The sequence below is a fragment of the Ostrea edulis genome, chromosome 4, assembly GCF_947568905.1.
Source record: "Ostrea edulis chromosome 4, xbOstEdul1.1, whole genome shotgun sequence".
In the NCBI taxonomy this organism is placed as follows: Eukaryota; Metazoa; Mollusca; class Bivalvia; order Ostreida; family Ostreidae; genus Ostrea; species Ostrea edulis.
This window is the reverse complement of record NC_079167.1, coordinates 94,381,768-94,407,762: the sequence shown is the minus strand read 5'-3', so window position 1 is coordinate 94,407,762 and position 25,995 is coordinate 94,381,768. Positions and strand designations below refer to the sequence as shown.

General features: G+C 36.4%; 1 protein-coding gene and 2 long non-coding RNA genes across 3 annotated transcripts; 2 read left to right on the top strand and 1 right to left on the bottom strand.

Moving 5' to 3' along the window:
* Positions 1-4,934: 4,934 nt before the first annotated feature.
* Positions 4,935-7,740, top strand: LOC130053889 (uncharacterized; the record flags this gene model as incomplete). Its single annotated transcript, XM_056161538.1, has 2 exons — positions 4,935-5,319; positions 7,329-7,740. Coding segments are annotated over 2 exons (558 nt in total), but the record flags the coding sequence as incomplete, so codon positions are not given.
* Positions 7,741-15,959: 8,219 nt separating this feature from the next.
* On the bottom strand, positions 15,960-16,925 carry LOC130053891 (uncharacterized). Its single transcript, XR_008802123.1, has 2 exons — positions 16,324-16,925; positions 15,960-16,208 (listed from the first exon to the last, which is right to left on the bottom strand). It is a non-coding gene; the product is annotated as an uncharacterized LOC130053891 (long non-coding RNA).
* A 6,715-nt stretch (positions 16,926-23,640) lies between these two features.
* On the top strand, positions 23,641-24,696 carry LOC130053890 (uncharacterized). Its single transcript, XR_008802122.1, has 2 exons — positions 23,641-24,242; positions 24,358-24,696. It is a non-coding gene; the product is annotated as an uncharacterized LOC130053890 (long non-coding RNA).
* Positions 24,697-25,995: the final 1,299 nt, after the last annotated feature.

The window sequence follows — 25,995 nt, the reverse complement described above, 5'->3', positions numbered from 1 at the left end:
TATAGGGTGCAGGGTATAGGGTATAGGGTGCAGGGTATAGGGTATAGGGTGTAGGGTATAGGGTGCAGGGTGCAGGGTATAGGGTATAGGGTTTAGGGTGCAGGGTATAGGGTATAAGGTATAGGGTATATGGTATAAGGTATAGGGTATATGGTATAAGGTATAGGGTGTAGGGTGCAGGGTGCAGGGTATAGGGTATATGGTATAGGGTGCAGGGTATAGGGTATAAGGTATAGGGTATATGGTATAAGGTATAGGGTGTAGGGTGCAGGGTATAGGGTATAGGGTGTAGGGTGCAGGGTATAGGGTATAGGGTGCAGGGTATAGGGTGCAGGGTATAGGGTGTAGGGTATAGGGTATAGGGTGCAGGGTGTAGGGTATAGGGTATAGGGTGCAGGGTGTAGGGTATAGGGTATAGGGTGCAGGGTACAGGGTGCCTTATACCCTATACCCTGTACCTTACACCCTGTACCTTACACCCTGTACCTTATACCCTGTACCTTACACCCTGTACCTTATACCCTGTACCCTACACCCTGTACCCTATACCTTACACCCTGTACCCTATACCTTACACCCTGTACCTTATTCCTTGTGCATTTTCATACTGTGAATCTATCTTATTATACTAAGAAATCTTTAGATATTTGGACAAAGCCAGTCAAATAGAGGATAATCTCTAAAATGTTTGTGCAATTACCTATTCTATATGTACTACTCGGGCCATGATTTATGAAAACATATTCAATTATTATGTACAGTGCTCAACATAGTGATACTATCGATCCGTACTATGCATGTCCAAAGCACGTTAAATTGGGATAAATATTTATCGATACCAGTACATGTACATTTTAAATGTCTACAAATTACTGCCACTGTGTGTTGTTTGTCACATATCTAAAATATCTTTTTCATCCAAAACAACCTGTATTAGCACGAATTGAAACAGCAATCTATATATTGCAAACGCCATGCAATGACTTCGAAATTCATGTGATTATCCTATAATGCAATTGCTCCTATTCATATCTTCTAATTTTAGATTCGGAATTTCTATTCTATTTTTAGAAAAAAATCAAACTAAAAAATCAAAGCGCTTGGTCTTCCTATAACCCTAACCCTAACCCTAACCCTAACCCTAACCCTAACCCTTAACCCTAACCCTAACCCTAACCCTAACCCTAACCCTAACCCTAAACCCTAAACCCTAAACCCTAACCCTAACCCTAACCCTAACCCTAAACCCTAACCCTAACCCTAACCCTAACCCTAACCCTAAACCCTAACCCTAACCCTAACCCTAACCCTAACCCTAACCCTAACCCTTAACCCTAACCCTAACCCTAACCCTAACCCTAACCTTAACCCTAACCCTAACCCTAACCCTGTACTACTCGGGCCATGATTTATGAAAACATCTTCAATTATTATGTACAGTGCTCAACATAGTGATAATACCGATCCGTACTATGCATGTCCAAAGCACGTTAAATTGGGATAAATATTGATCAATACTAGTACATGTACATTTTAAATGTCAACAAATTACTGCCACTGTGTGTTGTTTGTCACATATCTAAAATATCTTTTTTATCCAAAACAACCTGTATTAACACGAATTGAAACAGCAATCTATATATTGCAAACGCCATGCAATGACTTCAAAATTCATGTGATTATCCTATAATGCAATTGCTCCTATTCATATCTTCTAATTTTAGATTCGGAATTTCTATTCTATTTTTAGAAAAAAATCAAACTAAAAAATCAAAGTGCTTGGTCTTCCTATAACACTAACCCTAACCCTAACCCTATAGGGTATAGGGTGCAGGGTATAGGTATAGGGTGTAGGGTATAGGGTATAGGGTATAAGGTGCAGGGTATAGGGTATAGGGTGTAGGGTATAGGGTATAGGGTGCAGGGTATAGGGTGCAGTGTGTAGGGTATAGGGTGCAGGTTATAGGGTATAGGGTGCAGGGTATAGGGTATAGGGTGCAGGGTATAGGTATAGGGTGTAGGGTACAGGGTATAGGGTATAGGGTGCAGGGTATAGGGTATAGGGTATAGGGTGTAGGGTATAGGGTATAGGGTGCAGGGTACAGGGTGCCTTATACCCTATACCCTGTACCTTACACCCTGTACCTTATACCCTGTACCTTATACCCTGTACCTTATACCCTGTATCCTACACCCTGTACCCTATACCTTACACCCTGTACCCTATACCTTACACCCTGTACCTTATTCCTTGTGCATTTTCATACTGTGAATCTATCTTATTATACTAAGAAATCTTTAGATATTTGGACAAAGCAAGTCAAATAGAGGATAATCTCTAAAATGTTTGTGCAATTACCTATTCTATATGTACTACTTGGGCCATGATTTATGAAAACATCTTCAATTATTATGTACAGTGCTCAACATAGTGATAATACCGATCCGTACTATGCATGTCCAAAGCACGTTAAATTGGGATAAATATTTATCAATACCAGTACATGTACATTTTAAATGTCTACAAATTACTGCCACTGTGTGTTGTTTGTCACATATCTAAAATATCTTTTTTATCCAAAACAACCTGTATTAGCACGAATTGAAACAGCAATCTATATATTGCAAACGCCATGCAATGACTTCGAAATTCATGTGATTATCCTATAATGCAATTGCTCCTATTCATATCTTCTAATTTTAGATTCGGAATTTCTATTCTATTTTTAGAAAAAAATCAAACTAAAAAATCAAAGCGCTTGGTCTTCCTATAACCCTAAACCCTAACCCTAACCCTAAACCCTAACCCTAACCCTAACCCTAACCCTAAACCCTAAACCCTAACCCTAACCCTAACCCTAACCCTTCCTATAACACTAACCCTAACCCTAACCCTAACCCTAACCCTAACCCTTAACCCTAACCCTAAACCCTAAACCCTAACCCTAACCCTAACCCTAAACCCTAAACCCTAACCCTAACCCTAACCCTAACCCTTAACCCTAACCCTAACCCTAACCCTAAACCCTAAACCCTAAACCCTAAACCTAACCCTAAACCCTAAACCCTAACCCTAACCCTAACCCTAAACCCTAACCCTAACCCTAAACCCTAAACCCTAACCCTAAACCCTAAACCCTAAACCCTAACCCTAACCCTAACCCTAACCCTTAACCCTTAACCCTAACCCTAACCCTTAACCCTAACCCTAACCCTAACCTTACCCCTAACCCTAACCCTAACCCTGTACTACTCGGGCCATGATTTATGAAAACATCTTGAATTATTATGTACAGTGCTCAACATAGTGATAATACCGATCCGTACTATGCATGTCCAAAGCACGTTAAATTGGGATAAATATTGATCAATACTAGTACATGTACATTTTAAATGTCAACAAATTACTGCCACTGTGTGTTGTTTGTCACATATCTAAAATATCTTTTTTATCCAAAACAACCTGTATTAACACGAATTGAAACAGCAATCTATATATTGCAAACGCCATGCAATGACTTCAAAATTCATGTGATTATCCTATAATGCAATTGTTCCTATTCATATCTTCTAATTTTAGATTCGGAATTTCTATTCTATTTTTAGAAAAAAATCAAACTAAAAAATCAAAGTGCTTGGTCTTCCTATAACACTAACCCTAACCCTAACCCTAACCCTAACCCTTAACCCTTAACCCTAACCCTAACCCTTAACCCTAACCCTAACCCTAACCTTAACCCTAACCCTAACCCTGTACTACTCGGGCCATGATTTATGAAAACATCTTCAATTATTATGTACAGTGTTAGGGTTATTCAGGAAAACTGCAATTAATATACCAGTAACAATATAGCTCTTTTGTATTGCTTATAGACTTTATGAGATTGATCACTGTTCGTTATCTTCACCTTTGATGAAGAGGCAAATAACCTTGCAACTGACGTAATGAAAATGAAATCTAAAGAGAATGTATAAATAAGACTGTTCTACACATAATCAAATGAGAAATTATAATGCCTCCAAAAAAATCTACAGATATTGTATTCCATTTTCACTTACATACATATGTATATCTCGCATTTAATTCGATACGTGAAAGCATGTTCTGGGCATAACAGATTTTTCAAATCGAAGGAGGCTACTGAGAAATAAGTAGAATGTAGGTGTTTCAACAGACTCTTTTAAAGTCAACATTTCGCAACTTCTATAGCCCCTATAATGATCTCTTTTGCAAAGTCAATGCGTATACGATCTGACGTGTTTCATAATCAAATTACAGTAGTTACATTACGACTTTGGTAAAAAAAAAAAAAAAAACAAAAAAAAAAAAAAAAACACCATGGGAATTTTTCTGCGAATCTAATTTTTCGGTATACGGAATCTGTTAACTTGTACTATTTATTTTCGTATTGAAAATTCGTGATAATCAGAGTTCGTAGTTTTCATTTTCTCTTTGTTACCAGAGTTATTTTGTGCATTTTTATTTCAATATGTTACTTTAAAAAGAATAATAATGTAAAATGGCATTGATTGGTGCATGTATGTGCTGTGGTGGAGGAGCCATTCTTCTTGGATATATCCATGTTTTCTCAAATTATTCTAATGTTTAACAAAAATCAAGTAGTCTTATGAATTTTAGTCACTGTTTGCTATCTTAAATATTTCCATATTCATCATGATATAAGCTAAAATACCACAGTTTTGTTAGATATTGTTTTTGGTCTATTTATTCGTCTGTATTTCCTCAACATCACACTAGGTCATAACCCGTAAACTGTACAAGCTACTAACTTGCTTCTTTTATGTTCAATAAATTTAAAATCTCATGGCGAAAGTAGAGGTGACGTTTTCAGACAAACGTCAAACACGGTAATCGACTAGAGTCAGGGTACAACTGTATGTTTCTCTACAAGCATCTTGTTATTTCTTTATAGAATCAATGGGGTCATAACGGAGGGAAGTGTGGTGTATGTGGGGACCCTTACCAACAGAAACCACGTGAAAACGAGGCTGGCGGAAAATACGCCACGGGCATCATTTCCAAATGTTATCCTTACAATTCATCTGGACAAACAGTGACCATTAAGGTCGAATTAACAGCCAATCATCTGGGTTATTTCGAATTCAGACTGTGTGAACATAACGACACAAGTACTTCGATATCACAGTCCTGTTTAGACGGGAACCTTCTGAAATTTCCGGACAACACCACGAGATATAACGTCCGAGACGGTGTCTACGGTGTGATCAATCTTCAGCTGCAAGTTCCGGCTACAGTTCTGTGTACTCAGTGTGTGCTGCAATGGAAGTACAATACAGGTAATAACTACACTCCCCCTTACCTATCATAGAGCTAGCGTACCTCCTGACAATACATTTAAAGAGGAAAACACCAGTTCCTATTAATAGATACACCTGTACTTTTCATTCTTGCTGAGACATCAAAATGATGTAAACAGAATAGAGAGGTAAAGGCCAAACATTGAATAATAAACAGTTTAGATTTAGAAAAAGAAAAGAATTCGTTTGATAAAAAAAAATCCTGAAAGTGAAAATAAAAATTCATTCCGCCATGATTGTATGCAAGGTGAAGATAACGAACAGTGATCAATCTTATAACTCCTACAAGCAATACAAAATAGATAGTTGGGCAAACACGGACCCCTGGACACACCAGAGGTGGGATCAGGTGCCTAGGAGGAGTAAGCATCCCCTGTTGACCGGTCACACCCGCCGTGAGCCCCATATCCTGATCAGGTAAACGGAGTTATCCGCAGTCAAAATCAGTGTGCCAAGAACGGCTTAACAATCGATATGAAACACGTCAGACAGCATTTGACCCAATGCGAGGTTGTATTGACGAACTAGATCGTTATAACGACCATAGAATTTGTGAAATGCTGACTTCAATCGAGACTGTTGAAATCCCTGTACCATCAACTTGTTTGTCAGTAGCTTACCTCGATTGAAAAACTGACTATACCCAGAACAAGCTCTTGCATATCGAATCAGTTTATATATATATTTATTATATATTATATTAATTTTGATAGCATTGCACATAAATCTTAAGAATTCATACTATTTTCTGTTGATTCCACTTGCTGCTATGATTTTATATGCTGTATACAGACAGCGCATTCTAATTATGTTGGGTGTCTGGTTAGAGGGTCTCGGTTACGTTTCTCGATGACTACATCATAACATGTATGCTAATGAATTTCCAAACCTACAAAGAATACATTGTTCATGAAGATAACAAACGTACATGTCGTTTACCCTATGCGGTAATAAGTTTTTTTTTACTTCAAATTTATTGGGGAAAACGTTGAACGAAAAACTTCTGATAAGTAAATTCAAGTATATTCTGAACTTTGTAAAAAATAAAAATAAAATTGTAATATAACAATAAAATGACAAAAATAGAGTAAAACATGTGGGAAATGACCTGGAGATGGTCTTGGTAAAGTACAATCACTGTCCACTCCACCACGAATAAGGTTTCAGTTTGAAGGGTAAATCAAGGTCAGGTAGTTAATCTAGGGGTGGATTTGGGAACTTAAATTAACTATTGTGTATTTTATAATTTTTCAATATGAAAACTTCGTAATTAATCTAGGGATGAATTTGGGACCTCAAATGAACTATTGTGTATTATATCTATTTTCAATATGAAATCCACGATTGACCTAAATTATGTCAATATTCAAATTATTATTTTCCCGGTACATACCTCACGCTTTACCATTTACTCCATACGAACCCAGTAATATTCATTTATACAGATGTATCATGAAATGTGAAAATCCATCTCATAATATAACAACTTCTTATATTTAGATCATGTAGTAAAACATCTGTGTTACTGTACGTTAAATCGGAGGGGCGGGGAAATGTCGCCACTCAATACCACATTATTGCAATAATAAAAATTCCATTCAACTATATATAAGTTAAGAATTCTTAACACACTGTTATTATCCATTTCAAAAAGTGCAGGATGACTCGATGTCTCCAAACTGACCGTCAGTACATTGTCAAACAATATATGTTTCAGATATAGCTTAATTATTTTCCACTATTCCCCTTTTTCAGATCACATTCGCCGCGAACCACTAAATCTCTTTTGAAAATTGTAATTTCGAAAGAAATTTTAGTTTTCATCTGCTTGAATTTGTCGAATATTGTTGTAATTTTCTTGTTAATATTATGTAAGCAAACAAAAGTATTGATCTTTCGATTTATTTTAAGTTTTTTTTTAAAAAATTAATTTGCATTACATGAATGTCATATAGATACTGAATATATGACTGATCAATCGTTTGCAGGTAACAGCTGGGGCTGTGACGGAGGCGGATGTGGAATGGGTCGCGGTATGCAGGAGCAGTTTTACGGATGCGCAGACATTGCCATTCTTCGAAGCTGCGATCACTTCACTGGACTCGAACACCATTCAATCTTTCCCAATATCCCAAATTTTTTCATAGGGAACATATTTTAAAGGATATGTGTCTATATGACGCTCAAAAGGTTTCACTCATCTGTGATATAAGATTTCAAACTGGCATAGCCAAAGACATATACATGCAAGATATCATTTCCTATTTTTTGCAATGTTATTCTCATTTTAACATTTCTGTCTAGTCGTTATACGCTATTTAAAGTTTGACACAAAATTATTTGATTTTTTTGTGTGGTTTGTTCGTTAATCGCTTTAAGAAAATAAAGACATACAGTGCATTTTTTCTTGTGTATTCAAACTGTAACCAGTTACCACGTACTCGTAGTAATCACGAACAATTTATGGTAAATCACATCTTCAAAACAGTGCGTCCTGGTAATGATCGAATAATCTGTTCAAAATCGGGATGTTTTCAGTAAAACTTATACGGTATACCAATTTTGATGCACCCGATGCGCATTTTGACAAATGATATCCCCCAGTGACACCCAAGCCGAAATTTTGGAAATTAGAAATAATAAACTTTCAAGAGCTAAAAGGAAAACTAGAGTGCCAAAAACTGGAGCGAAATTCGTCCAAGGATAGAGCTATGCATGAGGGAGATAATCCTTAATTTTGAAGTGAATTTCTAAATTTTATCCCAGCAATTAAATATACATCCGTATTTTCAAGCTAGTATGAAGTACAGTGTATATTGATGGTGTGGAAATCATAAAAGCTTTTTTGTTTTTAGAATTATGAATTGGGTGTGTTTTAAAGAGAGTCAAGCATATTTCTTTTTTTACAATTGATTAGAAATGATTATTTCATTATTATTCTTTCTGGATACTTACTTTTTGGGTACTAAATGAGGGTGCTTTCTTATATCTGAAACTTTGATAAATCGTTAAATTGTTGCCCTAAAAGAGAAAATAAAATTACCCTTAGCCTTGAGCAGTTTTACCCAAACATTGCACTTAATATGAAATAACCACACGATTTAAGGTCTGACCGCTACATTTTTCCGTCATGACCAAATAGTTTACTATGACAAATGCGTACCGTACATGTAGTTTTCAAGACGATATCAAAGTATCCTCCTTGTACATTTCAATGTAAACTGTTGAACCCATTAGAGAGACTAATCTTGAAAGTGAAATGTACTAGCATTAAATAACTTTCACAAATACAAACTTTTCGAAAATGTTACTTTCAATGCAAAAGATACACGCTTTTACTATTTTCCTTTAACTTAAGGAATCATGTGACACCCAGGTGACTGTTATGGCCTACAGAGATCTTGATAACGGTTAGTCTTTAGAAATGGAAATCCCCAAGTAATGATTCAATGTATACAAACATTATTTAATTCCTTGTGTGTTTATCTGTTCAGTTTGAACTGTTTGTATACCTCGTGCCGTTCAAGTTGCTAAGTTACTAATCACGGTGACAAACAGTTGCCATGATATGTATCCGAAAAGAAAGACAATTGAAAAGATATTAAAAGGTAATGTGTTGAGTTCTGTATCAAAGATCTATTAAATTCTAAGACGATGGGGCCCTTCGGTGTCCATTGTACTTTAGGTGGTAGGCTGTTTGCTGCTGTCCCTCATCCTAGCTGACGGTCGTTTGATTATGCTCCCATCCAGGAGCTACATGTGGAAGTATGGGTTTCCTACCCCTCAGAACGACATGGACAACTAACTTTATTGTGATAGAATGTTTTCCAATCAATGCAGATTGACTTTTTTTCCCTTTATCTCATTCTCTAAATGAGAAAAAAAGAAAGATTATGTCTATATACATATTATGGAGGATTCTGGAAAACTGGGATTTTTAGTATACTTGAAATCACAAAACTTTCCCAAATCAACGGCATCAAAACGTACATGACTTTTCAACACTTTACGCGACCATTCCTCACGATGAATTAAAATCTATGCGTTTAGACATCATATAGAGCTGTTTTATCAATAAAAAATTAACACGGAAATATTTATATTTTGTGATCAGTCATTCAAAAATTACTTTGATTTTACTCTGAAGTTGATATTAAAAAGAAGAGTTTCTCATTGACAATATCTACATTGTACCTGGTCTTTGAAGATCAAGCCTTCCATCAGTATGTTGGTATTCCCATGGGCAGAAATTGTGTCCCTTTATTAGTCGACCTGTTTTTATATTCTCATGAGGCATAAGTCATTCAAAAGTTTTTACATGGAAGGAAAAAATATTGTGGCATTCAACTTTTAAATACTTTCATTCACATGTTGATTCGATATATCCCTGTGAACTAGATTTAAACGACACCACAGAGTATTCCATATCCGCTTGATATTTAGATATTTTAATGAAACTAGATGTTAACAGCAAAATGACAACTCAACTTTATGACGAACTTCAGCTTCTTGATTATCAACTTCCCATATTTATGTAGCAACATTCATTTATTACCTGCATATGGCTTTATGTCTCTCAACATATTCGATACGAAAGCAGGCTACTGACAAACAACTTGATGTTACATGGGTTGTTGATTCAACAGTCTTGTTTAAAATAAGCATTTAGCATAATTTATGGTGTTTATAACGATTTAGTTTGCCAATACAACCTGTCATTGGGTCAAATGCTGTCTGACGTGTTTCATACCAACTGTTGGGCCATTCTTTACAAACTGATGTTGACTGCAGATTACTCCATTTACTCGATCAAGATATAAGGCTCACGGCGGGTGTGACAAGTTGACAGGGGATACTTACTCCTCCTGGGCAGCGGATCCCACCTTTGGTATATCCAGGGGCTCATATTTGCCAAACAATTTATTTAGTATTCCTTATAGAAGTTATGAGAGTGATCGCTTTGATCTTCACCTTTTCATAGTCATGTAGAGCAAGGAGGCCTCTTCGAAAATTGTAAATTGCATGATCTACGAGGTAAGGGTTCTGATTCCAGGACGATGCCAAACTTGGTATATATGGTGTAAAACATTGAACGATAATTTACTTTAATACTGTAATTGATATTAAATTGAAACTAAATAATTATTTAGATGAACTGGGTGGTCCTTTAGAAAAATTGAAAATTTCGTGATCCCGGGTGTAAGGAATTAGGTTCCAAAATAGAGCCAAAATTATTACAGTGATTATTGTCTTTACCATTCGAAAGACTTCTTTCAAGTTTGCCGATACGGTGTAAAAACTAAATGCATATTTAGGAAAAGCAGAAAAAAAATGTACCAAAATTGTGGACTTCGAATGCCCGGAGTTTTAACTCTAGCATGGGTCCAAATTAGTCGTATCGTGTTCATGTTAAATGTGAAGTCTTTCATCGGTATAGGCATTTTCAGGAACATTTAAGTTTCAAGAACACATCTTGTTTTACACTGTTGCTGAATATTAGAATTTAGCTTACATATGAAGAACAGGAATTTTTTCTAGAATTTATAGCCCTTGGACCTAATGATACTTTCAACTAATACTCAGGTGACCGATAAGGCCTTAAGGCCTCTTGTTTTATAATACTGACGATAGCTGTCCTAGGTATACCTAATAACCTTCCAAGTTCTGCTTCTCTGTTTGGTAAGCGTAAATGACCTTCTTACGGCAAATGGAATGTCCTCTGATTTGCGAGAGGAAATGTTTCCGTGCGTTGTTTGGACATCAGATCATAATTGATAATATGCATTGGCATGTTGTGGCGTATTTTTCTGCGAAATTCACGCACCCAATAATTTTTCTATAAATAGCACGATATCAAAATAGCATACAGTGACAATTTTGACGTCAGCGACGAATACTTTTTGTCCAAGGACTGTATGACAACTTACATAGAAAACTTGTCCCATGGGGGATCCGAGTTAGAATATATCCTCAGTACCCCTTGCTTGTCGTAAGAGGCGACTAAATGGGGCGGTCCTTCACACGAGACCGCAAAAACCGACGTCCATTGTCACAGGAGGTGTACCACGATAAAGATCCCTCCTTGCTCAATGGCTATAAACGACGAGCCCTTCACCGGCAGTGGTGACGTCTCTATATAAGTGAAAGATTCTCGAGAAGGACGTCAAACAATGTACATTCAATCATACAAAATTTTTATTATTCAGGCATATCTTAAAGCTGTATGGTGCGCATTACAATATTTTTTTCCATCTCGTAAAAACGCTATTAAATCATTGCACGTATGTAGTTATGAGACTGTACGACATATCATAAATTATTTCACCTGTTTTAACCCAAATAATTTGATTTTAAATCGATGTTTACAAATAACCGCGTCACTGCCATTTCAAGTGACAGTCACGTGACCAGTTCAAACTTTCAGATCATCGGTGGTCTTATCTGTGTAAAACTGTGTATTTTGTTATAACAGTGCCATACCATAAGTTTAATAGAAATAAAAATATCAAATACCTCTTAGAAATTTTTTTGTTTTACGCTCTTTCAGCCTTAAAACTAGACAGTTGCGTATGAGTTAATACATCATGTTGGGATTCCCCTGACGCGCGTGGGTCTATTTATAGACGTCTATTATGGGATGATTTATATATGTAGCCACTATATTTACTTTCTAAATAATATTCGCACTGTTTTCTTTTACATGCAGATGTTTTCAAGCATATAATTAAGGGAAAGTTAATAACTTTATAAAGTAATTAATCTGCTTTAAAGTAATTATGTACAAAAATAATACATGAACATCGGGTCATACAGCTTTAAAGAAATTAAAATATGTAAAAGTGAAGAAACGAACAGTGATTAATCTCTTTGATCCTATAAGAAAGAAGTGCAAACACAGACATCTGAACATGCAAGACGTTGGATCAAGTGTTTAGCAGGAGTAAGCATTGCCTCTTCACCGTGATCTTGATTAGCAGAGTGAATTTTAGTTCAATGAAAAGATTATTAATTTGAGAAAATATCCATGTAAAATCATGCTCATTCTATAATATTGTAACTACATGTCATCATCAATTATTTCCACAATCTTATCCTCATCCTCAGTGGCCCCTTAACTGCGGCAAATTTTCTCAGCAAAGAAAACAAGAGGTACTGTGAGCAATGCTCACTAAGAATACCCCCCGCTTACCCCAATCTCCCAAAGGGTGTTGGTAATAGGTATAAACTACCTCTTTTCTGAGTGTAAAAAACAAATGGCATGACAAACCGAACCATATTGCTACTTCGATGTCCAGTGCGTGTGTCCTATGACCTTTTGACCCCAAAATCGATAGGGAACATCTTCATCCCATGGGTAGTCCATATGTATGATATGGTGACTGTAGGTGGAAAGGATAACGCTTTAGAGCCCGGAAACCATATTGCTACTTCGATGTCCAGTGCGCGTGACCTTTGACCTTTTGACCCCAAAATCGACAGGGAACATCTTCATCCCATGGGTAGTCCATATGTATGATATGGTGACTGTAGGTGGAAAGGATAACGCTATAGAGCCCGGAAACCATATTGCTACTTCGATGTCCTGTGCGCTTGACCTTTGACCTTTTGACCCCAAAATCGATAGGGAACATCTTCATCTCATGAGTAGTCCATATATATGATATGGTGACTGTAGGTGGAAAGGATAACGCTTTAGAGCCCGGAAACCATATTGCTACTGCGATGTCCAGTGTGCTTGACCTTTGACCTTTTGACCCCAAAATCGATAGGGAACATCTTCATCCCATGGGTAGTCCATATATATGATATGGTGACGATAGGTGGAAAGGATAATGCTTTAGAGCCCGGAAACCATTGCGTCTACAGACGGACGGACGGACAGACAGACGGACAACCCGATTCCAGTATACCCCCCCCCCCACAACTTGTTGCGGGGGGTTATAATGATCAACGGACCACTGCGTGTCTTACGATTGTGATATCAATCGCTCATGACTTTACTTAACAAATTGCGTAATACGTGTCCTACTGGCAAGGATAAACCTTGGTTTCACGAAAAATGTAAACACCTGTACAACACTTATCGTCATTTTATGTACATTTTTTATTCTGAGCGTAGCCCGGAAAACAGATGTAATCTGGTTGAAGCTAAAGGTGAATACATGTACAAACGTTATGAACGACAAGTCAGACGTAAGTATTTAAGGTCAGAGGGGAACCGACTTAGTCTGTTACGTAGGAATAATCCTAGGCAATTTTACAAAGCCTTTAAGAAGAATTCACAGTCTCCACCTACAGAGTTGTCTTTGAATAATTTTTTTGAGCATTTCAAGTCTGTCTGTACCAATGATGGAGATAACAATAATACATATGTGGACCGAGCTCAAAGTTGCATTTTCGAGGAGCTGGATGTTCCAATATCATGTAATGAAGTTTGTAATGTATTAAAGAAAACGAAAGCTGCTAAATTACCGGGCATTGATAACTTGTTAAATGAATACTTTTGTAAATTTCGAGTTATTTTTACTCCATTGTTGTCACGTCTATTCAATATTATCTTTAATCATGGCACATTTCCAACATGTTGGTCTGAGGGAATTATTTTCCCATCTTTTAAGAAAGGAAATGCTAACGACACTAATAACTATGGAGGCATAACTCTGGTGAGTTGTTTGGCAACAATATTTACTTCTGTTTTAAATGATAGGTTGTTAAAGTGGTCTTACGGGAAGAATTCTGTGTCAGGTGCTCAGTTTGGTTTCAAACCAGGTTTTGGCACTACAGACGCTATATTTGCATTACAAAGTCTCATTAGTAGAACGTTATCACGCAAAAATAAGTTATTTTGCTGTTTTGTTGATTATCAAAGGGCGTTCGATAATGTTAATCGAAAGAAGTTATTTTTTAAATTATCACGCTGTGGCATCACTGGTAAACTACTTACAATCATCAAATCACTATATAGTAACTTAAAATCCTGTGTAAGATTTCAATCCCAATTATCGAACTTCTTCGCATGTACAAACGGATTAATGCAAAGTGAGGGGTTGTCCCCCTTTTTGTTCTCTCTCTATGTGAATGATTTTAAGAATGTATTTATTAATAGCTTATGTGATGGAATTGACTTTAAAGATATATCACTGTTTTTGCTAATGTACGCTGATGATACTGTACTTTTTTCTGAATCAGCCACAGGATTACAAAACATGTTAAATACTTTATCAGTTTATTGTAACGAATGGGACCTAAAGGTTAACATTCAAAAAACAAAAGTTCTTGTCTTTCGTAACGGAGGGAAATTAAATACCGCCAGCAAATGGTTTTACAATGGTAGCGAACTAGAAGTTGTTGACAGCTTTAATTATCTTGGTCTTACTTTAAATTTTAATGGTAAATTTTTAAAGTCTCGGTGTATTATCGCCGAGCAGGGTAGAAAATGCATGTACCATATCCTTCGACTTTGTGATAATCTGTCACTGAATATTGTAACAAAACGTCATGTACTTGATACTTATGTTTCAAGTGTTTTGAATTATGGTAGCGAAATTTGGGATTTTAACCCAGGTAACGATGTTGAAAAGGTATATGTGGACATTTGTAAGCGAATTTTACATGTAAAGAAGTGCACTCCAAATTATATGGTTTACGGGGAACTTGGTCGTGTGCTAATGTATAATTTACGTATGATAAAAATTGTTAAATATTGGTTGAAAGTTATCAAAACCGACAATTGTATTCTTCAATCTATATATGATGACATGTTGATTTGCAATCACAAGAACTGTAATTGGCGCTGCCAAGTTAAGCATTTATTATTATCGAAAGGATTTGGTGATGTATGGTTTAACCACTATGTTAATAATGAAGTTTTATTTCTAGAATGTCTCAAACAGCGTTTAACTGACAACTTCATGCAGTAACGAGATGAATTTTTTGATAATTCACCCAAATGTATTCTGTATAGACACCTTATTGATAATGCTACCATTCAATTTTACTTGACAAAATCTATTCCGGAAAATCTTATTAATCTTTTAGCAAAATTTAGATTGTCTGCTCACCAGCTTAGAATTGAACAAGGTAGATATAATGGCACAGCAAGACAAGATCGATTGTGTGAATTTTGTAATCTGAACGAAGTTGAGGACGAATATCATTTTATTTTAATATGTCCGTTGTACAAAAACCTCAGATCTGCATATATAAAAAAGAAGTATTGGTCGCATACTTCTATATTTAAACTGGTACAATTGATGTCAATTCATAATAGAAAACAACTCTGTAACCTGGGTAAATTTTTAAAAAGTGCTTTACTCTTACGATCTAGCCAAACTATCGTCTAATGTATATGCTGGTTTTTGTTGGTTTCTTGTTTATGTAAACTTGACTCTCTTCATGTATGTCCATCCTCTAATATTCAATCCACTTTTCATACTGTATACATCTTTTTTGTTTATACTTTGTAATTGAATATGTATTATGCTGATGAGCCGTAAGGCTTAAAGCCAATAAACAATACAATACAATACGTGTTTGAATTGTTCTCTTTTTATCAGGAAATGATAGAAATATGGCTTCAGCATACAGTATTTACAACTTTATGACGAATTCAACAAAACTGTTGATTTAAAAATTTTAATGGCCGATTTGAATCACTTCTTTATAGATATAATATTTCAATTATTCAACCATTTGTTGGTATACAGAAATCTTTTTTCTTAAAAGACAAATATATTAAATGTAAGGTTTAAAATATAGACAGAATATATGTATATCGAAAACATTATGTTCGACAATAAGCAATTCATCATAGGAAATGTGTTCATCACTCGCACGTCCATAACCTCTCATACAGTAGTGAAATTCCACTGAAACATAAAACACAGGCTGATCAAATTAGCTGACGGTAACACATCCAGTCACACAGTGTCATATAAAAATAAACTGGAAAGACTTCTACCAAAGTGTGAACCCTCTTTGTACCCCAATGGAGATGAAATTTGACGAGAGAATGAGGGTATTTATTCTTCATCCACTTGGCGGGAAAATTTGATTGTCATTTCGTCCCCTCCTTTGTTGGAGAATTTGACATATAAGAAAAGGACAAGACCCGTCAAAAGGACACCAACTATAATCATCACGATGGCTATCCCTGCAGCGCCACCTATAACAATAAAGATAATAGTACTAGAAATTATTTTGTTTTGATAAAATATTCAAGTCTTAATGATAACGAAAGTAAAGACAACAAGAGGCCCATGGGCCACATCGGTCACCTTGGCCCATATCTGAAGACTTTCCATATATATTTGCATGTAAACCCTTAGTCCGTATTATGGCCCCAACCTACCCCTGGATGCCATGATTTTTGCAAACTTGAACCTACACTATGTCAGGAAGCTTTCATGTAAATGTCAACTTCTTTAGCCCAATGGTTCTTGAGAAGAAGATTTTTAAAGATGTTCCCTTTATTTGCATGCAAAACTTTGATCAACCCCTTGTGGCCCCATCCAACCCCCGGGGCCCATGATTTGAACAAACTTGAATCTGCAATATGTTAGGAAGCTGTCGTGTAAATATCAGCTTTTCCGGGTATGTGGTTCTTGAGATCTTTCAAGATTTATCCGATATATTTGTATGTAAAAATTTGATCCCCTATTGTGGCCCCATTCAACCATGATTTGAACACATTTGAATCTGCACTATGTCAGGAAGCGTTCATGTAAATTTCAGCTCTTCTGGCCCAGTGGTTCTTGAGAAAAGGATTTTTAAATGACCTCACCCTATTTTTGTGATTATCTCCCCTTTGAATGGGCCCTTCATTTGAACAAATTTGAAAGCCCTTTATCCAAGGATGCTTGTGGCCAAGTTTGGTTGAAATTGGCCCAGTGGTTCTGGAGAAGAAGTCGAAAATGTAAAAAATTGACAGATGGACGGTCAACAAGCGATCAGAATAGCTCACTTGAGCTTTCAGCTCAGGTGAGCTAATGAAAAGGTGAGAGAACCACAACGTACCTGTTCTTAAACAGACAACAACGTCTTATACTATAAATATATCTTAGGGAGATATCACGAACATGGGTAAGGATTGAGGAAATTTACATCATAAGACGGTAATTGTATTCTATTTATAAAAATAAACCATACCCCGATTTCTTTTTTTAAAAACGATTATATACCAGTCATGATTTACTTTTTTTCACAATTTGCGCGAATGATTTGCTCCCTTGAAAACTAGGATAAGGACACAGTATGGTGCAGTCCACAATATTTCATCATTAATACTAGGAAAAGATAATTTTACCACAGGTTGTTGTAATGAAGTGACAGTTAATGATTTCCCCAAGAATTAAGTTTAATGACTGAAAAAAATAATTAGATTATACAATACTTTGTACTCTTGTCTCCTCTGTAATTTTTAACCGCAATATTGGGTCATGATGTACATAACAAAGCATGTGATGATAAATGAAGACTGTTTTTCTAAAGACAATCTGGCATTAAGAAGTCAAGGACAAGGGGAGATTTTCATATCTACATGAATAAATATACATGCAATCATTGAATGCACTTTGATATATGTGAGATTGATCACCGTTCGTTATCTTCACCTTTCATCACAATTCCATATTGCTTGCGAAAAACGACACGAAAAATGACACGAGGGGTACCAGGTATTTGAATAAAATTATTGTACAATTATATAATTTTTCAGTTTTAAGGAAATAATCATTAATTGGCGCTTAATAAATCTAAGATATATTAATTGTTTTTCTATATATGCTTTGTATTGACGTTATGAACCGGGTATAGCGTAATACATTTATGTATCCCTATACTCGGGGAAAGCACTCGTACGAAATTGTAAAAAAAAATGTTGGACATTGTATCAAAACTTAGATCTCTCCTCAATGCCAGATTTCTGATCTAAAGCGAGGCTATCCCGGAGAGACTTTCTAATGTGGGGGCAGAGAGCCTCTGGGAAATTCCACTCAGACTTCCGGTGGAGGGGAGGGGGGTATGGAGTGAGACTTCCTCCGGAAATTTGGCTTTAGAGTGAAACTTCCCCGCTCTCCTGTGGTAATTTCTACTACAGATCAAGACATCCCTTTGTGTAGATTATCTCTACAACAAGCTTCCAGACTAGTTGTAAATAAAGTGCACCGCCACGGCACATGATACGCCCGTCACATATTGTTAACAGTATAGATTGTATCCATTAAAACATTTTTTTATATCACCTTAATTAAATGTCACAGTGACCTTAAAGTAGGATGCGACACACCTTCTACCTAAGATGCATTAGTTGACCAATTTTGGTGATTCTAGGTCTAATAGTTTTCAAGTTATGAGCCGGACAAGTTTTTGCCATATATGGCCATATCTTCTTAATGAAAGTCACAGTGACCTGGTTTTAATGTGCGACACACCTTCTACCCAAGATGTATCTACAAAGTTTGATGATTCTAGGCCTTGTAGTATTTAATTTACGGGTCGGACACAAAAAAGCTAACAGACGGACGGACAGACGGATATCTTCTTAATGAAAAGTCACAGTGACCTGGTTTTAATGTGCGACACACCTTCTACCCAAGATGTATCTACAGACAAAGTTTGATGATTCTAGGCCTTGTAGTATTTAAGTTACGGGTCGGACACGAAAAAGCTAACAGACGGACGGACAGACGGACGGACATGAACGCCATACCATGATATGTCCCGTCTTAAGACGGGCGTATAATAATACACGGTCTATCTTTCTCCGTGATTAAACGACGCCTGCAATATTGAAGACTTTAAGCTTCTGTAGCGTACATGTCATCTCTGTCATAATTGTGCTTTGCAGTTGTACATCCATACATAATTTTGAACATAGGCATCTTTGAAAACTTTTCATTCTTTTTGAGACGTCGTCAACTGTACATTTACACCTACGCTTAGCGCTTATGGCCCGTAGCATTGAGGGTTCTTTGACGCAACAACGCCTGCTGCGAAACAGGGCTTTCCTTTCTTATGTCATATCCGAAAGACCTGTGGTTCTCACTTCTAAACGCCGGACGTTTGACGAAGGAGCAATCATTACCCATTTATACGTTTTGTTTGACGCAGCTATGACATGAGCGGGGCACCTACTCGTAACCTCTCGATCACGAGGCGAACGTTCTATCCACTGCGCTACCATGACCAAATGTTTAGATTAATAATGAGACATAGCCGCAGCAGTGAGGGTTCCTTATCGTGCCAACGATCAAGGCCGTAAATTAACCTTCAATTTGGAGGAGGCAGGAAATTAGGCGGGGGTCTGGACGCTGAGCACATTTTGTGCACACTGAACACGTTTCGTGCAAAATCCTTGATTCTAGGGCCTTCTAAGATGTTACTTGACTAACTCATTCTAAAAGAAAGATTTGGAATGCTTTTTAAGGGAGGTATCATGTTCTTAGTTATTGAAAACAACATAAATTCTAATGAACTTTAAATTTTATTTTTTTTTTGGCTCAAAAGTTGGAGGAGGCAGCTGCCTCCTCCGCCTCCATGTAATTTACGGCCCTGACGATTACCGCGACACGGGACCTCCGTTTTCAGGATCATATCCGTGTCTCGTAATGTACATGTACTAAGTGCAAGGTCGTAGATACTTTTCATGATATTTTTAATACGGATTACTTTGTTTACCTGATCAAGACAGATGACTCAAGGTGGATGTTAGTGGTCAACAGGGGGTGCTTAATTCTAGGCACCTGAACCCACCTCTAGTGTTTAAACGCGGAACGGAACGGAAAATATTGTTTGCAATAATGTTATGAGGAGGTCAACATTTTGCAAAATAAAAGGTTTATCGTGAACAAGGGAAACAGAAATTACACAGAGAACAGGAAGTCATCCACAATATTCACCGTTTCATATACTTCATACATATACTAATGCATGAAATGTGAACATAACGAACAGTGATCAATGTCATAATTCCTATAAGCATATTTATTTCAAAATTAGTAATATACCATGAAAAATATTAATAAAGAAAAATAATAAAATAAAATAGTCATACTAAAAAAGACTTGAATTTTCAAATTTTATATCCAATGAAATACCCCCCCCCCCTCAAACAAAAGACAACATTGTAAAAGATAAAATAATTTATTCAACAATTTCCCCCAAACATAGCCTTTCTTAAATCGAACTTGCTTTTATTCGTAATTTAGTTCTACACCTGGTATAATACATATTATATGTAATTATGTTTCGCATGAAAGGCGAATACAACGAACAGTGATCAATCTCATAACTCCTATAAGCAATACAAAATAGATAGTTTGGCAAACACGGACCCCTGGACACACCAGAGGTGGGATCAGGTGCCTAGGAGGAGTAAGCATCCCCTGTCGACCGGTCACACCCGCCGTTTTAAATCTTAAAGCAAATGCGTCCGGTGTGTTTAAAAGGTACCTCATTTGGGATAAAGTTATGTGAAAGTTCGTACAATTAGTATATCGACATCCTACGGATTAGTGTTGAACCCGAAGAGATACAACGAGAAAGATAGATTAAAACAGATTAACAGAAGCAACGAAAACTACGGTGAATTTTATGATCCATAGTATGAGGAATTAACAGATATGAAATAGCTAAAATACTAACAGACAATTTATGCTTGAATGGAATTAAAAGATCGTCTCATTATTAATCTAAACATTTGGTCATGGTAGCGCAGTGGATAGAACGTTCGCCTCGTGATCGAGAGGTTACGAGTAGGTGCCCCGCTCATGTCATAGCTGCGTCAAACAAAACGTATAAATGGGTAATGATTGCTCCTTCGTCAAACGTCCGGCGTTTAGAAGTGAGAACCACAGGTCTTTCGGATATGACATAAGAAAGGAAAGCCCTGTTTTGCAGCAGGCGTTGTTGCGTCAAAGAACCCTCAATGCTACGGGCCATAAGCGCTAAGCGTAGGTGTAAATGTACAGTTGACGACGTCTCAAAAAGAATGAAAAGTTTTCAAAGATGCCTATGTTCAAAATTATGTATGGATGTACAACTGCAAAGCACAATTATGACAGAGATGACATGTACGCTACAGAGGCTTAAAGTCTTCAATATTGCAGGCGTCGTTTAATCACGGAGAAAGATAGACCGTGTATTATTATACGCCCGTCTTAAGACGGGACATATCATGGTATGGCGTTCATGTCCGTCCGTCTGTCCGTCCGTCTGTTAGCTTTTTCGTGTCCGACCCGTAACTTAAATACTACAAGGCCTAGAATCATCAAACTTTGTCTGTAGATACATCTTGGGTAGAAGGTGTGTCGCACATTAAAACCAGGTCACTGTGACTTTTCATTAAGAAGATATCCGTCTGTCCGTCCGTCTGTTAGCTTTTTTGTGTCCGACCCGTAAATTAAATACTACAAGGCCTAGAATCATCAAACTTTGTAGATACATCTTGGGTAGAAGGTGTGTCGCACATTAAAACCAGGTCACTGTGACTTTCATTAAGAAGATATGGCCATATATGGCAAAAACTTGTCCGGCTCATAACTTGAAAACTATTAGACCTAGAATCACCAAAATTGGTCAACTAATGCATCTTAGGTAGAAGGTGTGTCGCATCCTACTTTAAGGTCACTGTGACATTTAATTAAGGTGATATAAAAAAATGTTTTAATGGATACAATCTATACTGTTAACAATATGTGACGGGCGTATCATGTGCCGTGGCGGTGCACTTTATTTACAACTAGTCTGGAAGCTTGTTGTAGAGATAATCTACACAAAGGGATGTCTTGATCTGTAGTAGAAATTACCACAGGAGAGCGGGGAAGTTTCACTCTAAAGCCAAATTTCCGGAGGAAGTCTCACTCCATACCCCCCTCCCCTCCACCGGAAGTCTGAGTGGAATTTCCCAGAGGCTCTCTGCCCCCACATTAGAAAGTCTCTCCGGGATAGCCTCGCTTTAGATCAGAAATCTGGCATTGAGGAGAGATCTAAGTTTTGATACAATGTCCAACATTTTTTTTTACAATTTCGTACGAGTGCTTTCCCCGAGTATAGGGATACATAAATGTATTACGCTATACCCGGTTCATAACGTCAATACAAAGCATATATAGAAAAACAATTAATATATCTTAGATTTATTAAGCGCCAATTAATGATTATTTCCTTAAAACTGAAAAATTATATAATTGTACAATAATTTTATTCAAATACCTGGTACCCCTCGTGTCATTTTTCGTGTCGTTTTTCGCAAGCAATATGGAATCGTGATGAAAGGTGAAGATAACGAACGGTGATCAATCTCACATATATCAAAGTGCATTCAATGATTGCATGTATATTTATTCATGTAGATATGAAAATCTCCCCTTGTCCTTGACTTCTTAATGCCAGATTGTCTTTAGAAAAACAGTCTTCATTTATCATCACATGCTTTGTTATGTACATCATGACCCAATATTGCGGTTAAAAATTACAGAGGAGACAAGAGTACAAAGTATTGTATAATCTAATTATTTTTTTCAGTCATTAAACTTAATTCTTGGGGAAATCATTAACTGTCACTTCATTACAACAACCTGTGGTAAAATTATCTTTTCCTAGTATTAATGATGAAATATTGTGGACTGCACCATACTGTGTCCTTATCCTAGTTTTCAAGGGAGCAAATCATTCGCGCAAATTGTGAAAAAAAGTAAATCATGACTGGTATATAATCGTTTTTAAAAAAAGAAATCGGGGTATGGTTTATTTTTATAAATAGAATACAATTACCGTCTTATGATGTAAATTTCCTCAATCCTTACCCATGTTCGTGATATCTCCCTAAGATATATTTATAGTATAAGACGTTGTTGTCTGTTTAAGAACAGGTACGTTGTGGTTCTCTCACCTTTTCATTAGCTCACCTGAGCTGAAAGCTCAAGTGAGCTATTCTGATCGCTTGTTGACCGTCCATCTGTCAATTTTTTACATTTTCGACTTCTTCTCCAGAACCACTGGGCCAATTTCAACCAAACTTGGCCACAAGCATCCTTGGATAAAGGGCTTTCAAATTTGTTCAAATGAAGGGCCCATTCAAAGGGGAGATAATCACAAAAATAGGGTGAGGTCATTTAAAAATCCTTTTCTCAAGAACCACTGGGCCAGAAGAGCTGAAATTTACATGAACGCTTCCTGACATAGTGCAGATTCAAATGTGTTCAAATCATGGTTGAATGGGGCCACAATAGGGGATCAAATTTTTACATACAAATATATCGGATAAATCTTGAAAGATCTCAAGAACCACATACCCGGAAAAGCTGATATTTACACGACAGCTTCCTAACATATTGCAGATTCAAGTTTGTTCAAATCATGGGCCCCGGGGGTTGGATGGGGCCACAAGGGGTTGATCAAAGTTTTGCATGCAAATAAAGGGAACATCTTTAAAAATCTTCTTCTCAAGAACCATTGGGCTAAAGAAGTTGACATTTACATGAAAGCTTCCTGACATAGTGTAGGTTCAAGTTTGCAAAAATCATGGCATCCAGGGGTAGGTTGGGGCCATAATACGGACTAAGGGTTTACATGCAAATATATATGGAAAGTCTTCAGATATGGGCCAAGGTGACCGATGTGGCCCATGGGCCTCTTGTTGTCTTTACTTTCGTTATCATTAAGACTTGAATATTTTATCAAAACAAAATAATTTCTAGTACTATTATCTTTATTGTTATAGGTGGCGCTGCAGGGATAGCCATCGTGATGATTATAGTTGGTGTCCTTTTGACGGGTCTTGTCCTTTTCTTATATGTCAAATTCTCCAACAAAGGAGGGGACGAAATGACAATCAAATTTTCCCGCCAAGTGGATGAAGAATAAATACCCTCATTCTCTCGTCAAATTTCATCTCCATTGGGGTACAAAGAGGGTTCACACTTTGGTAGAAGTCTTTCCAGTTTATTTTTATATGACACTGTGTGACTGGATGTGTTACCGTCAGCTAATTTGATCAGCCTGTGTTTTATGTTTCAGTGGAATTTCACTACTGTATGAGAGGTTATGGACGTGCGAGTGATGAACACATTTCCTATGATGAATTGCTTATTGTCGAACATAATGTTTTCGATATACATATATTCTGTCTATATTTTAAACCTTACATTTAATATATTTGTCTTTTAAGAAAAAAGATTTCTGTATACCAACAAATGGTTGAATAATTGAAATATTATATCTATAAAGAAGTGATTCAAATCGGCCATTAAAATTTTTAAATCAACAGTTTTGTTGAATTCGTCATAAAGTTGTAAATACTGTATGCTGAAGCCATATTTCTATCATTTCCTGATAAAAAGAGAACAATTCAAACACGTATTGTATTGTATTGTTTATTGGCTTTAAGCCTTACGGCTCATCAGCATAATACATATTCAATTACAAAGTATAAACAAAAAAGATGTATACAGTATGAAAAGTGGATTGAATATTAGAGGATGGACATACATGAAGAGAGTCAAGTTTACATAAACAAGAAACCAACAAAAACCAGCATATACATTAGACGATAGTTTGGCTAGATCGTAAGAGTAAAGCACTTTTTAAAAATTTACCCAGGTTACAGAGTTGTTTTCTATTATGAATTGACATCAATTGTACCAGTTTAAATATAGAAGTATGCGACCAATACTTCTTTTTTATATATGCAGATCTGAGGTTTTTGTACAACGGACATATTAAAATAAAATGATATTCGTCCTCAACTTCGTTCAGATTACAAAATTCACACAATCGATCTTGTCTTGCTGTGCCATTATATCTACCTTGTTCAATTCTAAGCTGGTGAGCAGACAATCTAAATTTTGCTAAAAGATTAATAAGATTTTCCGGAATAGATTTTGTCAAGTAAAATTGAATGGTAGCATTATCAATAAGGTGTCTATACAGAATACATTTGGGTGAATTATCAAAAAATTCATCTCGTTACTGCATGAAGTTGTCAGTTAAACACTGTTTGAGACATTCTAGAAATAAAACTTCATTATTAACATAGTGGTTAAACCATACATCACCAAATCCTTTCGATAATAATAAATGCTTAACTTGGCAGCGCCAATTACAGTTCTTGTGATTGCAAATCAACATGTCATCATATATAGATTGAAGAATACAATTGTCGGTTTTGATAACTTTCAACCAATATTTAACAATTTTTATCATACGTAAATTATACATTAGCACACGACCAAGTTCCCCGTAAACCATATAATTTGGAGTGCACTTCTTTACATGTAAAATTCGCTTACAAATGTCCACATATACCTTTTCAACATCGTTACCTGGGTTAAAATCCCAAATTTCGCTACCATAATTCAAAACACTTGAAACATAAGTATCAAGTACATGACGTTTTGTTACAATATTCAGTGACAGATTATCACAAAGTCGAAGGATATGGTACATGCATTTTCTACCCTGCTCGGCGATAATACACCGAGACTTTAAAAATTTACCATTAAAATTTAAAGTAAGACCAAGATAATTAAAGCTGTCAACAACTTCTAGTTCGCTACCATTGTAAAACCATTTGCTGGCGGTATTTAATTTCCCTCCGTTACGAAAGACAAGAACTTTTGTTTTTTGAATGTTAACCTTTAGGTCCCATTCGTTACA